The sequence below is a fragment of the Coenobita brevimanus genome, chromosome 50 (genome assembly GCF_032717465.1).
Source record: "Coenobita brevimanus isolate Jiangsu-jjx chromosome 50, ASM3271746v2, whole genome shotgun sequence".
NCBI classification, from domain to species: domain Eukaryota; kingdom Metazoa; phylum Arthropoda; class Malacostraca; order Decapoda; family Coenobitidae; genus Coenobita; species Coenobita brevimanus.
The window spans coordinates 21,665,302-21,682,751 of NC_137003.1; the positions used below are offsets into that span (position 1 = coordinate 21,665,302).

The 17,450-nt window shown below is 44.7% G+C and overlaps 1 protein-coding gene across 1 annotated transcript in view; it reads right to left on the minus strand.

Moving 5' to 3' along the window:
* Positions 1-17,450, minus strand: part of LOC145399707 (uncharacterized) — an 89,334-nt gene that overhangs the window by 16,981 nt on the left and 54,903 nt on the right. Inside the window, exons 10-11 of the mRNA XM_080272254.1 lie at positions 1,814-1,982; positions 811-1,014 (exon numbers count right to left, since the gene is read on the minus strand). Coding sequence (XP_080128380.1) covers positions 811-1,014; positions 1,814-1,982 — 373 coding nt within the window. The remainder of the gene's footprint in view (positions 1-810; positions 1,015-1,813; positions 1,983-17,450) is intronic.

The following is a 17,450-nucleotide window of genomic DNA, read 5'->3' on the forward strand; positions in this document are numbered from 1 at the left end:
GTCAGACTTAAAGTATGCCATTGCCTCATCCCATGTTTGTTGAAATAACTGCTGAGATGGATGATGTGGGAAGGGGATGGAAAAGTGAAAGGTGGAGTCATCAGCATCTGAGTGGATTGGGTTAGATGTTCAGCTTAGAAGGTCACTGACGAAAAGAAGGAAGAGAGTTGGGGATTGGATTGAACCCTGAGGAACACCACTATTAATAGCCCCTGGAAAAGAACAGTGGCCCTCTACAACAGCAGCTATAGATCGACCAGAAAGGAGACTAGAGCTGAAGGCACAGATCGAAGGATAGAAACCACAAAAGGGCAGTTTGGAAAATAAAATCTTAAACCAGACTCAATAGAAAGCTTTGACATGTCAAGTGCAATGGCAAAGCTTTCGCCAAAGTCCCAAAATGATCAGGAGTCTGAATGGAAGGTGAGAAGATCGCCGGTGGAGCATCCCTGGGGGAACCCATACTGATGATTGGAAAGAAGGATGTGATAGGAAAGGTGCTTTTAAATTATTTTTTTATGGGGGTTGGGGTAATGCAGACAGTTCAGTTTGGAACTGCGGAATCAATCAGTTGGCCATGCAATGGCTAGGGTCAAGCAGTTGCTGTCTGGAGGGCATCATGTCAGTCCCACGGCTGTCATCACACAACAAGCAGTGGCTGTGTATACTTCTTCATTACCCTGGGGCAGCTGGGTGCTGTTGAACCTAAACATTCAACCTTACCTTTTTGAGCTTTGTGTTGGTTGGGGGGGGGGGGCGGAAGCAAGTAATTTTTATTTATCATATGGCTGGATCTATTCCCCCTCGTACCTGGACTGTTTCTCTCCGAAACATCTGCTATCTCTTCTGGAACTTCCCTCATCAACACGCTGGAGCCCTTCCAGGTTCTACATGACGTAAACATGACTTCAGTCACCTCTGCAGCTTCCTCACCATTTGACAGAGTGAAGTATGCTGGGCAGCCCAAGGCCCGGAGGCTGAACAAACAGCGACAGAAATATAATTCTGCAAACGCTGTTGAAACATTCCCTGGTGTTTTTGAGCCCATAACCTTTCAAAGGTTTCTTGTTGTGATGGCTTGTAATGGTGTTTCAATTATGAAACACGATGTTTTTGACGTCCACCACTCTCTCGTGGATGTTTGTGGACGTGAGCCAAAGGTCACCCCTCAGAGGAATGGCAGTCTTCTTGTGAAGATCTTGTCACTAGAGGAGAGTGACAGTCTCCATGCTATTTTTGAGGTAACTGGTGTGCAAATTTCGTGTGCAACCCACGGCACACTGAATCACTACAAGGACACAGTATTCTACCGTGAACTCCAATGTTACTCTGAGGCATGACTCCTTGCTGAATTTGAAAAGATTGGTGTAGTCAAGGTTGAGAGGTTCCAGAAAAAAGTTGACAGTTTTTTGGTGCCAACCCACAAATTTTTGCTAACCTTCAACACGCTTGTGCCACCACAGTCAGTACTTTCTCCCACCTCACAGTAAAACCCTGTGTGCCCAGTCCTAAGCGATGTTTTTGCTACCAGGTGTTCAGGCACACTAATCATTTGTGCTTCTCACCTACCATCTGGGAGGCAGAGAGAGGCAGGAGAGAGAGGTACGAGCAGCAGCCATGGACGACACATCTGCTATTGCCTGCTACCCATTGAGGAGGGCAACTAGCAGACCACCGTTTCCGGCAGTCCAGAAGATCAAAGGGACCGTGGTGTTTAATGTCAGGGTTGGGTACGGTTTCATTAAGCACCAGGATACTTGGCACTGATGTTTTTGTGCATTGCCAGGCCGTTGTTAAACCAAACCCACGGTACCCCGAAAGCTGCTTTGGGGATGGCGAGACAGGAGTTTAGTGTCTCTGAAATTCTCAAGGGTCCTGAGGCTCGGGATGTTACTGGGCTGGGAGGCGTGGCCGTGCAGGGTTCTGCCCATGCACAGGGACGTCTCATGGCCCACGAACGCTAGGCCAGGGATCTTAAGAGTCTTATGGAGATAAGCACAATCATGGAAATGTGCGTCATGAAGGCGAGGCATTTTTGTGGGGATGACAGAGGGGTGCTATGCATGTTCTCCCCAAGATCTTTGAGGAGAATGGGGTGCCATGCCTTGTCATCCCTGAGTGCTTTGCCTACGATGTACAGTCTGCTCCTCATCGTAGGGAGTGTTGGGCCCAGCCGCTGCAGCCTGCCAACCCCAGCATAACACCGCAGAAGAGGTTGCAGCTGGAGACTCCTCTCAACAGATTGATTGCAATACAGATCACCGACCCAGCTCCAGAACTGGACACAGCTAAGACCATGACTGATGTTCACCATCCGCTGTCAGAGACTGAGGAGGGGCGGGACCCTTCTGACTCCGTCTCCATGGCCGAGGATGCATCGACTGGCTCCTCGGCTGAGGAGGAGGTCGAAGAGTCCTCCCCTTCTCCAGCAGAAGGGGGCAGCCCATCTCTCCCTATTGTCATGGACCACGAGGATTGGCTAGACGTCCCCAGCTACCACCACCTCCTGACACTTGACATCCACACCCGGTCGTACCAGCTCAGAGTCTCAACCTACCCCACCCTGTACAATCTTCTCCGAGCGGCAGACCTGGGCAAGGGGATTCCACCTCATCTGATTGTCATGGGGGAGGAGGTGCGTCTATCCAATCTTCATGTCTTTTACCACATGGTGCCTCCATGGTTAGACCCCTAGACTGGCCACCTACCCACCTGGTTTTGTCAAGTGACAGCCTTGCCTCCAGCGCCTTTTCCTATATACTTTTTTTTTTCCAGTATTTTTATGTTTACTGTAAATGGCCTAATGCCTCTTTCGGTAGGCGATGGTCATTTAGCATCAAACAACAACAACAACAATAACCATCTGTCCTCCCCCATTTACGTGTTGCTACGTGTGGCTGAAAAAATTTCTCTTATTCACATGTGTTATTCAGAGCATTTATTATTTACTTGTAACATCATGCTCAGCCCTTGTGTGAACAGAGACAAGTTTTTAAATATCTAAGCCGTGGGGAAAGAGCAGCTTGCTTTCTGCGTGTTGTCGCTTGTTGGAGTGTTATTTCATGAGGAGAAATTTACCAGTAAGAGGTTTCCATCACTGTGACTGCATTGTAGTTCTCAGCCTTGCATACGTTTTGCTGATGCCTTATTCACTACTAGAATCTTCCATACTCCTTTGTGTTGCTGTTAGAGCTGCCTTCCTGTATTATTTTTCTTATGTCAATTTCATTCTTATTAATGAGTTTCTGTCACGCCTTTCGCTTTTCTGTGAGTTTATAAAAAGGCCAGGCTGTCTGTTACCAAGCTGAATTTGCGACTGCAGTTTAAACCAGAGGGGTTGTGTGCTCTGCTTTGGGACTTTGTATATAGAATTTTTGTAGTGAATATCTGCCACACGTGCGTTAATGTTTAGTAATTAAGATTGTCATCACATGATCTACATATTAGGTTGTTCTTAGTGATATAATATTTATATCCTCTATAAGAATTGCTAATTTTGAGCCACTCTAGTTATTCCTGGTAATGTAATCCACTTTATTCAAGTGTCAAGAGTTTATATCTTTATTTTTGATAGCCTTTGTTGTGCCCACCAGTGGTTTAACAACCAATGGGTTAGTTTCAGTGTTATAGTTTACTTTTATTATTAATGTTTGGAATTTTACGATCATTTCTGCAAGTCCTAGTTTGACAATACTGTTCGAACCTGTTTGAGTTTGGGCTTGTAACTTCAATTTAGTGTTAAGTAAATTAATTTTTTTTAACTGCCAATTTCATTTGCCTTTTTTTAATGATATTTGTTTGATACTCTGTTCCTGTTCTCCCCCTTTTCAACTTACTACGTGGTGTGGCTAGCTGTTCCCTTGGACTCCATAATTACCGTTGAGCACTTTATCTTGATCTCCACGCAAGCAGATAGACCTTTGGCTCCCACCTTGTCATAACAAAATGGTGACCTCCTGCCAGGATTGTCTGTACTAGGTTCTGTAGAATTTAAGCAAGTTTGTGTAAGCTGTCATATCCCCTGAGTGATGTATGTATACTTGGAGTGCCAGGCTTAGCCGTCATGGAGTACACGACCCACAGCTCTCCTGCTGCCCCTCTTTATCTTGTTTCAGAGGGAGATGCCCTTGCTCAAGTGGATTTCTCAGCTGTGTCTGAGAGAGTTGTAAGTTAGATCATTTTTCTCCTTGTCATAGTTTAGAAGACCGTGGTTCTCTTCTCACTAATTTTCAGGATGTCACCCTCCCCGTGGGCAGCCACCTTGTCGTGGTGGGGGGGCTTGCGTGTTCTGGTGATCCCACAAGCCTGCCCGTGGATGTAACGACATCTGGCAGGGTCTCCCATGCAGGTGGGGTTGTGGGTGAGGGGTCTGACTAAGCGCTGCCCGAAACGTAGGTTGCCCGTATGGGTTATTGGTTCCGCCCTCCAGAGGGATCGCATCAGTGCTGTCCTGAGTTGGTTGGTTGGGTGTCTGGGCTTGGGGGTGTTGGGGAAGGGGGTCTTTGCACTGGTGGGAGCAAACTTTTGTATCACGGGGTGCCCTTTTTGGGACATCCTCTGGGGATGAGGTACCCCTCTCCCATCAGACCGCGCTCGGTTCGCACACTCCCTGGTAGGCGGTTTCCCTTGGCTTCTGGTGCCAATTTCTATTTAACAATGTATATATGGATACATTGACAAAATCATTAACCATTCGTGTGGTCGGTGACCAGCCGCACGAGTCGGCATCAACTGGTCTCTCTCTGGCCGATGACCCTGTACCCTCAGGGTCATCTGCCAAAACTGCAAGTTCGGATGTTCCCTGTATTGAGTTTTTACCTGGAGTCTTTGTGAAACATTCTTACACAAAATATATTGTCATGAAAATGGATAATGGTACTTCCTTCCAGAACCTGAATTGTTTCCAGATTCACAGTGGTCTAGTAACAGCATGTGGATTTACCCCCAAGGTCTCTTTGCAGGGTGATGGGTCTCTATTGTTAGAAGCCAGGAATGAAGAGGAGAGTTCACGCATCCAGTCTCTAACTGTGGTCTCCGGTTATCCTGTATCTGCCTCTCGTCATTTGGTCCTGAACCAGTCCCGAGGGATTGTGTATTCTCGTGACTTGATCTCTTATTCTGATTCTTCCCTCTTAGTGGGGCTGGCTCCTCAGGGTGTTGTAGGAGTACAGAGAATTATGAAGAAGGTTGATGGGGTTTTAACCCCCACGCCCACTCTTATCTTGACATTTGACTGTCTTACCTTGCCGGAGGTTATCACTGCTGCGTGGTGGAAGCTAAAGGTTAAACCTTATGTTCCCCCGACCTAGAAGATGCTATTATTGTCAAAGATTTGGTCACGTCCGCCGTTCTTGCAGACGGGAAGCGTCTGGCCTTCCTGAGGTCTGTGGAAATTGTGGTGGAATTTCTCATGGTATAGATGATTGTTCTCAACCCTCTAAATGTTTGAACTGTGGAGGAGCACATGCAGCCTCCTCAAGGGATTGCGAAGTATACAAATATGAATACGAGATCATTTCTGTCCGAATGAAGGAGAAAATTTCCTTTTCTGAGGCAAAGGCCAGGGTAAGGGAGCGGTTCATTCGCCCTGGGGTTACCTTTGCTGCTGTGTTGTCTCGCCATAAAGCTACCCTGCCATCACACAATGCCCCATCAAATTCTTGGGGATCTACTTCCCGGCCTTCTTGCCAGGGGGGTTCCACTGAGGGAGTGCAGCCTGGAAGCAGCTGTGCTTCCTCCAGGGAGGTGCCTCCTGTCTCTGGGGGTGTCCCCTTTGCGGTGGTTCTTCCAGCATCTGGGAGTGCCTCCTCCATCCCAGTTCCTCCGGTTCCTCCTGTGACAAACACCCGTGTCGATGCTATACTTTGCTTTGACACATCCAAAACTCCCGATGTCCTTCCTGTGCATCCTTGTCCTGACATATCCAAAAAAAACAGCGTCTCTCATACTTCTGTATCAGCTGCTACTTCCGTACCGACTGCTGCTCCTGTACCATCTGCCTGCTCTGCTATTGTTGCTCACTCTTCTTTACAATGTGGCACTATAGTTTCTAATGCTTTAAGTTCTGGTGCAGAGATGGAGGTTGCATCTGCCAACCTCAAACGAGTGAGGAGTGAGGAGTTTTTGGGTGACTCCCCTCCTTCTAAGGTACAAACTTCTGTACCACATGAGGATTCTGAGGCGGCTCTTCGCTCGACAACCCAGCCAGTGGTGGTGTCTAAGTCTGTGGGTGTTCATGATGGCCCTTCTAGGATTCCCGTCCCTGCCTCTTCCTCAGGTGTGGTGGGGCCTGGGTCTTTAGATACTCATAGAGCTCAGTCGCTTGCTCCCTCTGATCCATCACCCAGCGGCCAACCTTTGGATGATTTGGTTGGGGGGGGTTCAGTTGGCCCCGAGGTGCCAGCTGAACCCTCACATGGGTGTGTGGACGGGGCACGTGGGTCTTCCAAGAAGGTCTCTGTGCTTCGGACTCATTCTGGCGATGGGCGGGACATGTCTCGGGGTAAGGGTACTTCCACCCATGGAAACTCTAAATCTTCATTGCCTTCTCGGTTGGTGAGGCAGAGCTCCACGCCTAGGAAGAAGGGCTTTCACTCACTTCCCAACAAGGTTGCTACATAGCTTTCTAAGTTCATAATATTTAATACTAATCACTATTGCTCAATCGGTACCAATCTGTCTTCAGTGGAACTGTAGAGGTGCCGTGGCAAATTGGGAGGAATTGCAGTTATTACTCTCTGCTCTGAACCCACTATGTGTGTGTCTTCAGGAGACAATGGTGGGGGACAGACAGTTCCCTTCCATTAGGGGGTATAAGGCCTTCCATGCATCTCCTCCTGGTGGTCACAGCGGTGAATGTGCAATTTTGTGCCGTTCTGATGTCCCCTTTATTTCCTTGGAGATTCAGTCCCCCTTTCAAGTTCTAGCCGTACAAATGCACGTTGGGAGGTTCTATACAATCTGTTGTCTGTACCTTCCACCTTCCGTTCCTGTTATACGTGCTGATCTAGAAACCCTTATCAGCTAACTTCCACCCCCTTTCCTACTCCTTGGTGACCTTAATGGCCGCCATCCTTTGTGGGGTGACTCACTTTCAAATCCCCGGGGTGATATTCTTGCCTCTTTGGTTGGGGATTTAGAATTGGTTGTCCTAAATGATGGAAGGCCGACCCATTTTCATGTTCAGACTGGCACGTATTCTGTCATTGACCTTACCATCTCCTCCTCTAACTTTGCCCTTGATTTCTCTTGGGAGGTTTGGGATGATCTACTTGGTAGTGACCATTATCCTGTAGTGGTCCAGCCTACTCGCTCTGTTCCTGCAGCCCGTCTGCCACGCTGGTGTCTGGACAGGGCTGATTGGTCTCTCTTTGAGGAACTATGTGTATTTGCCAACAGGGTTACTGATTTTTCAACTATCGATGATGCCGAATGTTATTTTACTAAGACCATTTTCTCAGCAGGGGTTCATTCTATCCCACGGACTTCTGGTGTTTTTCCCCAGAGACCTGTGCCATGGTGGAATGATGACTGCTCCATAGCAAAGGGAACTTACAAAGCAGCTGCTCGTCGGTATTTTGCCATTCGTAATGTTGTTTTTATAAAAATAGAGTTTTGCAAAGCACGTGCTCATTATAGATGGGTCATGAAGAATGCTTGCTGTAACTCGTGGAGGTCGTATGTTTCTACAATTACATCTTCAACTTCAATGTCTGTGGTGTGGAAAAAGGTGCGCAAGATTTCTGGTAGGTTCTCGCCCCCCTCCCCTCCGGTGTTGCGCCTTCACGGAGAACTTGTGTCTGCACCAGATGCAGTAGCCTCTGCTTTTGCAGATCAGTTTTACGCTGTCTCCACAAAGGATCCTTCTCAGCCATTTGCCACCTTTCTTAGGAATCAGGAGAGACTGGGTCTTGACTTTCGCTCTCGTGGCGGAGAGCTGTATAATTTATATTTCAGCCTCCGTGAGCTACGTGCTGCCCTTTCAGAGTGTCGTGACACTGTTCCAGGGCCTGACGATATTCCATACGCTATGCTGCGTCATCTTCCGACTGATTCACTTCAGTTTTTATTGGACCTTTTTAACAGGGTTTGGAGTGAGGGCTCTATTCCAAGGAGTTGGAAGTTGGGTATTGTCCTCCCTTTTCCCAAGCCTGGTAAAGACCATTCCCAAGTCTCCAACTATCGTCCTATCACTTTAACATCATGTGTGTGCAAGCTGTTCGAAAAGATGGTCAATGTCAGGCTTATGTGGTTTCTGGAGAAGGGTTGCTATCTCTCTCCGTCGCAGAGTGGTTTCCGTAAATTATGGTGCACTTCAGACAACCTTATCAGGCTCGAGGCATCAATCTATGAAGCTTTTGCCTCCAAGCAACATCTTGTGGCTGTGTTTTTTGACCTTGAGAAGGCTTATGACACTGCCTGGTGCCATGGCATCCTCCAACAACTTCATGCCTTTGGTTTACGTGGTCGCCTGCCTGTGTTGCTTGGAGACTTCTTGACTGATCGTGTATTTCGGGTCCGTGTGGGTTCTACCCTCTCTGCGCCACTGTGCCAGGAGGAAGGTGTCCCACAGGGGAGTGTCTTAAGTGTTTCCATGTTTGCAGTGGCCATTAATGGTATCATTGACACTATGTGTTAGGACTCCATATTATAATTGCAAATCATAATAGATAGATAGATAAACAGATAGATAGAGAGACAGATAGAAGCAGGGAGTCAGATGATGAGAAGGTATTGTGTCTGCGAGAATCGAGCAGTGCTAAACATGCTTACACACTCTTAACTCGAGGAATGCTTGATAGGCACACGACAGCGCCTAGTGACCATACACACACATACACACATACTCACACACAGGCTGCTAGAACTTTCCACTCACAAGGAACACACGTGACACACCCCTGCTACACCAGAATTTAGGAAAGAGAGCTCAGAGGGAGGTTAGCCACAGAACAGGCAGGAGCAGAAGGAGACAAGCCTTAGAACAAGCAGGTAATGGGGAGAAGGGCTTAGCAACTTGAGACAGAGAGAGAGAGACAGAGAGAGAGAGGGAGCGAGAGCGAGACAGAGACTTGTTAATATTTCCAAGACAAATAAAAATAGTCCCATACTATTCTTTACCTCTCCTGTCACTACATGACAAATGGGAAGCTACTCCAAGATATAAAAACCGCTCGTCCATAAGTCTCATAATATATAAAACTCCACTACAAGTAAATACAAAGTCCTTTTATGACATTTTCATTTTATGACATTTGGTAGCAGCGAACGTATACGAACCTCGTCTACGAATCAACATTGAATTCCTACAAAATATCAAGATTGAAAACAAAAAGAATACCTCTCACAACCAGCTCCTGACAGTATTCTCTCCACCCAGCCCCCTCCGTCTCCCCAATCATCATGCTGATGCAGAGGTGAAGGGATAACACGACGCCTTGCAAGTAGTTTAACAAAATATTGATACGATCTTGCAACTTCTACGACGAACCAGCGAATCTACGGACATCGTCTCCGAATTAAAAGCAAATTTCTACAAAAGCAGGCGAGACTCTACAAGATTAGCTTCAGTTCTACAGTGAATCCCTACAAAATACAGCCTACAATGCAAATAATCTACAAGTCTACAAAACAACTCTATAATCTTCACGTAACTTCAAGCAGCAACAAGAAGAATATAAAACAAAGCAAGTAAAGAAGAGGAGAGACCAACAAGCACACAAGCCCCCACCACTCTCTCCCGCCATTCGCTGACGCAGAGGTCAAGACACGCAGCAAAACACCAAGTCCATATTCACAACTCATCTTACTCACCCGTCTTCACTCAAGTTACTCATCGCTACTCATTCACTCACCACAGCTACCAGTGTGGGAAGTTGACGTCACCATACGTGTGCTGAGACGACGCCAAGCCGTGTGTCTGACATCCCACAACACGCCAATCAACCCGTGAAGAACAACGCTATCACCACGTGCAACACCACTCACACCATTCCCACCACGGTAAAAATTAGTGAGTTACATAGTTACTTCATTTATACAATACACAATAAGCTTCTGCACAAACATAAAACGTGCTGTATAGTTACAGCTTAAATACACATACTTACTACAGTTATCTGCATAACTCAAACACTAAAATAATCACCAACAATAAATATTCTACACTGTATATATTCATTCATTTATTATAACATTTATTTACTACCAACGAGTGTTACCATTTATACCTACATAAAATGCGTGTTTCATACGTACAACTATACATTATTATATCTACAAAGTGATAAAGAAAATATACAGTCACAGTTACTCAGTGAGCAATTAAAAGAACTGTATTAAACATTTATTAATTAAAGCTACCTAGTGGAAACAGATAAATTAACTTAAAAAAAAAAATGGCCGACACAAATGCCGTTAGCAAGAGTGAACATCTTCAACACAATCGTGGAGACAATGATTTCCACACAGTGCTGACACACATATTACTCACGATAGGTACAGGTGAACAACAAGTCAGTGTGTATAGTTAATACTGTATATATGTATACATATTTTTTATATAAAATAACAAAATATGGGACTATATAATATCATTTTATAATCTCTGTGCAATATAAACTAAACTTTAAAAAAGTATCCCAAGGAAATTAGCCAGTAATTATGCAACCATGAACAACATAGAAAAAGCGTACACAAGCGAAGAAAAACAAACTACAGAAAATTAATACATACAAAAAAAAAAAAGAAAGAAAGAAAGAAAGAAAAGTGAAACAGAAAAAAGAGAAATAGAGTAAGATCACATAACAAACAAATGAAAATAAGTGTAAGTGTTACTACATATGCCAAAATACCACATAAACTACAAACAAAAAAGCAAATTGTTGTCTCCACAAGCAAGTGGCATGACACATCATCACTATCATCGACCGCAGCATATGTTAGGACTGCAATTATTACAATTATGTAACTCCATATTATAATTATGTAACGACAAACGATTGCATTATGTTACACTTGCTACAATTATGTAACTACAAATAATATGTACCAATTTATGTAACAGTTGCATTAACAAGATGTAACTTTTATGTGACTTTAACTACAATTATGTAACTACAAACAATATGTACCATTTCTGTGACAGTTGCATTAACAAGATGTAACTTTTATGTAACTTTAACTACAATTATGTAACTACAAACAATATGTAACAGTTATGTAACGACAAACGATTGCATTATGTTACACTTTGCCAATTAACAGTTGCATTAACAAGATGTAACTTTTATGTAACTTTAACTACAATTATAAGGCCAAGACACTTATGTAAGAGTTGCATTAACAAATGTAACTACAATTATAAGGCCAACACAATTATGCATTAACACAATATTTTGTAACAATTCATAAATTTGTTACAATTATGTAGTACCACAATGTTAGTACAATATTATAAATCATACAATTATAGCACAATTCTTTATTACCAGTATCATCATACAAGTTAGGTGAAATATTAGACATTACTAAAGTGATAACTCTATGTAATGTATAACCTAGCAGTATTACCATTGCACAATTATATGCGTACGTCTGTTGTACATGCACGTCTTACAAAGTGTTATACAACAACCATTGCATTTATTCAAATATGTATACAACTTGTTTAAAATGTAATATTACTGAATAATCACTATTTACTATATTATATGTATACAATATTCATACAATTGTGTTACTGTTACAATATTATGCATTTCACTTAATTAGCTTATAAGTTCATTATAATGTGTATATAATATATATTAATATGTTAGAACTATTAACAGTCGATGGTACGCCATTTTCGCGCGGCCGAGCAGTGTGTTAGGACTCCATATTATAATTGCAAATCATAATAGACAGATAGATAAATAGGTAGAGAGACAGATAGAAGCAGGGAGTCAGATGATGAGAAGGTATTGTGTCTGCGAGAATCGAGCAGTGCTAAACATGCTTACACACTCTTAACTCGAGGAATGCTTGATAGGCACACGACAGCGCCTAGTGACCATACACACACATACACACATACTCACACACAGGCTGCTAGAACTTTCCACTCACAAGGAACACACGTGACACACCCCTGCTACACCAGAATTTAGGAAAGAGAGCTCAGAGGGAGGTTAGCCACAGAACAGGCAGGAGCAGAAGGAGACAAGCCTTAGAACAGGCAGGTAATGGGGAGAAGGGCTTAGCAACTTGAGACAGAGAGAGAGACAGAGAGAGAGAGGGAGCGAGAGCGAGACAGAGACTTGTTAATATTTCCAAGACAAATAAAAATAGTCCCATACTATTCTTTACCTCTCCTGTCACTACATGACAAATGGGAAGCTACTCCAAGATATAAAAACCGCTCGTCCATAAGTCTAATATATATATATAACTCAACCACAAAGGAACCACAAAGTCTTTTATGACATTTAGTCATTTTATGACAACTGTGCCTGCTGGGGTATCCTCATCCTTTTATGTGGATGACTTAGCTATATGGTTTTCTGGCTACCGCATGTCTGCTATTGAGCGGCGGATGCAACTTGCCTTGGACAAGACTTCTGCCTGGGCCACTTCCAAGGGTTTTCGGTTTTCCCCTTCAAAGACCGTGGCTATGCACTTCTGTAGGATGAGAGGGGTACACCCAGACCCTGATCTCCAGCTTTGTGGCAGGAGACTCCATTGTGTGACAGAGACGAAATTCCTGGGCCTGACTTTTGATTGTTGTTTGACATGGGTCTCACACTTGGCAAATCTTAACCCGCGGCGTCCCGTCGACGTACTTCCATGTCCTCACGTTATGTCACAGCTAATCCCGTCGATGTACTTCAACGTCCTGCAATTGCAAGGTTCATAATTTCCACAATTTTCAAAATTCGCGCGAGATTTTTTATTCGCCCACGTACCCAAGCCTCCCCTACCTGCTGCCAGGCGGGCAGCGTCCTAGACCCCGCGTGACCCGCGCTCGCCCTTGTCTCGGTCACTCACCTGCTAGCAGTGACCCAGGTCAGACATGGCGCGGAAAGGTCTCTCCGACGAGGAAATAGCATCCGCCCTGGAAGCCTTCACTTTAGATAGTGATTCTCTACTCGACGGTGATGTGGTAGATCACGATTACATCCAGCCAGAGGAAGAAATAAGTAGCAGTGATGAGGAGGTCCCTTCGCCCCGAAAAACGCGGTATGTGACATACCGTAAGGCAAGGGAAGGCCAGCCTGCTCCCCAACCACGTGCACAGCTATCTCTCCATCCCGAATCTGATGAGGACGAGGATGAGGACGATGAGGATGACGGAGGCTTAGGACATGATATCGCCGCGTGGTTGGGAAAAGAGAAAATATCACCACGAGGATCAGAAGGTGGGGTGAGACGACATATAAGGTATGGTGAAAGTACTTTGTCTGGGGAAGTGGCAAGTGGTGTGGTGGGATTGCTGGGAGAAAGGGAAAGTGTTGTGGCGGCAGCGCGGGGTGAAAGTGAGAGTGGTGTGGGGGTAGTGCGGGGTGAAGAGGCAAGTGGTGCGAGGGAGGCAGCACGAGCACGTGGTGCTCGTAGGCCTAGGGGAGAGGAGGTGGAGTCACTCCCCAGCACTTCTTTCGCCCCTGAATATTCACAAACTTCCTCCCCACAGCCCCAGGATGTGGGGAAAGGAAAGAAAGGGAAGGGAAAGGGTAAAGGAAAAGGGAGAGGGAAGAGAAGTGCGAGTGATGAGAGGCGCCGCTCTCCACCTCCCCAACCTCCCCCACCACCCTCACCTCCCCACCCTGACGAAGGGGACGATGGTGACGTGGCTGGAGACGGTGGTGTCACATGGAACTGGGAGGATGGGAGTAATTTTACTCCCATCATTCACCCTTTCACAGAGGAGTGGCGGTCAGGTTGCACGGCTCCAGGTGTAAATGCAGGTTCGTCAAGGGTGGATTTTTTCAACTTGTTCTTTGGTGAGCCGTTTGTGGGGCGCATAGTTGAACAAACTAACATTTTTTCACAATCACAGCGCCGTGAAAGTGAACGTTTGGGAACCACGAGCAGTCATTCCCAACAGTATGACTATCCCGTGACAATTTCAGAGATGTTCCTAATTTTGGCCCTGGTTGTGGTAAGGAAAAACCAAATTCCTGCCTACTGGACAACTGACCCAATCATCCTCACACCTTTCTTTGGAAAGGTGATGAGTCGTAACCGATTTCAGTATATTCTCGGCCGCCTCCACTTTTTTGATGCAGAAGATCCAGCCAATGCAAATAACACCGATAAAATGAGGAGAATTAGGCTGGTATTTGATCATTTACGGGAAATGTTCCGCTCCTCATTTTATCCCTACAGAGACCTCGTCATAGACGAGAGTCTTGTGTTGTGGAGAGGCAATATTTCCTTTAGGCAGTACATACCCAGCAAGAGACACCGTTTCAGGTTCATGATCTTTGTTATGTGTGACTGTAAGACTGGTTATGTGCAAGACATAGTCTTGTACACGAGCGCACAGACAGATATAACAGAAGATCGGAGTATAGGACTCTCTGGGGCCGTGGTGAAGACAATGATAGAAGAGTACCTTCATCGTGGTCATGTGTTGTACCTGGACAACTGGTACACTAGCCCTCTTCTCGCTAGGTTCCTCCACCAACACGACACCGGAGTCTGTGGTACAGTCAAGAGAAACCGTCGCCAAATGGTCAAGATAGGGAGGAAACTTGACAAGAACGAGGTGGTTTTCTTCCAGGCCAATAACATCCTTGCAACCCTGTGGAACCACAACAGGGAAGTTTGCCTCCTATCAACTGTTCACAGCCCCCTGATGCACCGCACAGACTCCGTGGATCACTGTAGCGAGAGGAGGTGCAACGTATGGAAACCTGAGTCTGTACTTGCCTATAATCTGAACATGAGGCAAGTTGATTAGTCAGACTCGATGATTTCTAGTGTTGACTGTGCCAGGACCACGATCAAGTGGTACAAGAAACTCTTTTTCCACTTGCTCAACATCATGGTCCTGAACGCCCACTACCTGTACGCAATGACCACCGGAGTATCCGAGACCTTTGAGGGGTTTATGAGGGAGCTGGCACGTGAAATAATCGCCAAGCATGCCCAGGACAGACCCACACACCACACCCGCACCCCCATGGCTGCTCAGACTCCCCTACGTCTTGCAGGACGCCACTATCTCAGCGCAATCCCTTCCGACCCAAACCATCATAAACCCCAGCGTCGCTGCCATGTATGTAAGCACTCGACAGTCAGACCATCCACTCAGAGAAAAGACACAAGATACGAGTGTGTCGATTACAATGTTGCGTTGTGCCTTCAGCCTTGTTTCAAGGAGTATCATAATTTCCTACACTACTGAAACTGTGTGGGAAGGCGAAATGACGCTCATTATAATGGTAAGGCCAGTCAGTAGGTGCTAAGTCAAATATAAATTGTTATTTTTTCAGAAAAGTAATGTATAAGTTGAGAATTAGTGTAAGTGGAAAGAATTGATATCAAAACTACACCCACTGTGTAAATCTGGTCAGTAAATATGTGATAGCAAGGAAATAAAGTGGAAACGGGTGTAATGTTAGCATGAATAAAACGTATAAATTGAACAATAGTGTAAGTTGTAATAATTGATGTCACGAGTACACCCACATTCTGGTCAGTAAGTATGTGATAGGAATTATATACAGTGTACTTTGTTGTAATGTTAGTAGTAAGGTATTTTATAAGTTGAATACTAGTGTAAGATGAAACAAATGATATCGCGATAACACTCCCTGTGTAAGTACGCGCAAATATGACGCTCAGTTCCATCGTAAGTTCTGAAATTATGTAATATCAATTATATCAAGTGTAAACATGTGCAATGTTAGTGGAGAATTATTATATAAGTACAAAAATAGGTTGTAAGTTGAAATAGTTGTCATAGCGACTTCACCGTGTGTTATTATGCGCTATTATTACGCTATATATTTACGTAAGGCCTGAAATAATCTCAAAACAGTTCTATAAAGTTGAAAAGTGTATAATGATATTAGAAAAATATTATGTAAGTATAAAAAACACAATACGAGTTGAAACAACAGTCACAGCGAGTTCACTCACTACGTAAATAAGCGCTAACATTACGCTAAATGTTATCAAAAGGCCTGTGAATACGTAAAAACAGTTCAATAAAATGTAAAATGGTATAATGTTATTGTAGAAGTATTATGTAAGTAAAAAAAATGATATGTATCATGATTTTAGAATGTTAGCGATTCATCGTGACCAAGTTGCCCGATTTTGCTCGTTTTGCACGATGGTACAATGCTTATTTCTGCTCTATTTTTGTATAAAATCCAATATACTCTTTTATCACATGTTTTTATGTTTGTAATAAATACATATCTACTCACTTTCATTGGTTTCCCAGACTTATAATACCATAGAGAACGTTAGAGGCTCAGACCGCCTACGGAGAACACGGGGCCAGGTGGGACCAAGGCATACCTGGTTAGGGTAATTATGGACCCCGGGGACCAATTTCTTTGCCACTGACCATTGTTTCTGACCAAAAGCGAAAGTTTAAGCAAAAAAAAAAAAAGGGTCGAAAAATGGTCGGGATTGGGGGGTACCAGTGGTCAAAAAGTGGTCGGGACAGGGCGGGTTAAAACATCATGTATGAAGGCTCTCAATCTATTGAGGGTTCTGTCCCATACCTCTTGGGGTGCTGATCAAAGGACACTCTTGCATTTGTTTCAGGTATTTGTAACCTCTAAGCTGTCATATGGCTGTGAGGTATATTCCTCTGCCACAGAATCAAGACTAAAAACTCTAGATGCTGTCTGTCATACTGGTCTTCCCCTTGCAACTGGGGCTTTTCGGTCCTCTCCAATTCCCAGCTTATTGGTGGAAGCTGGTGTGCCTACCTTAGATCTACTGCATCAGTCTGTTGCAGTACGGTGCTGGCTCCGGATTCGTCGCCTTCCAGACTCACTTGTCTGTGAGGGTGTGACGAAACAGTCTTGTCTTTTGTGTTATAGTAGACACCCTCGCATGCCTCGTCCATTTGGCTATAGGGTTCAGGATATAATGGAGGGGTTTGGTTTGTCGGCAGTACTTGTCAGTCCTGTTCGGATCCCGAGGGTTGCGCCTTGGATATTGCCCAAGGTAACTTTCTGCAGGCCTATTGCAGGTTCAAAGGATTTTGTCGCTCCTCAGTGTCTTTTAAGGTTATTTTTAGAACATTCTTCTAGTCATGGTGGTTCTGTGCCTGTGTATACTGATGGCTCTAAATCCGCATCAGGTGTTGGTTTTAGAGTGGTATTTCCCAATTTTAGCCGTGGAGGTAGTCTTCCTTTGGTTGCCTCAGTTTTTACTGCGGAGTTGTCAGCCATCATTTTAGCCTTGAAGTTGGTGTTTGTTCATCCTGACAATTATTTTACTAT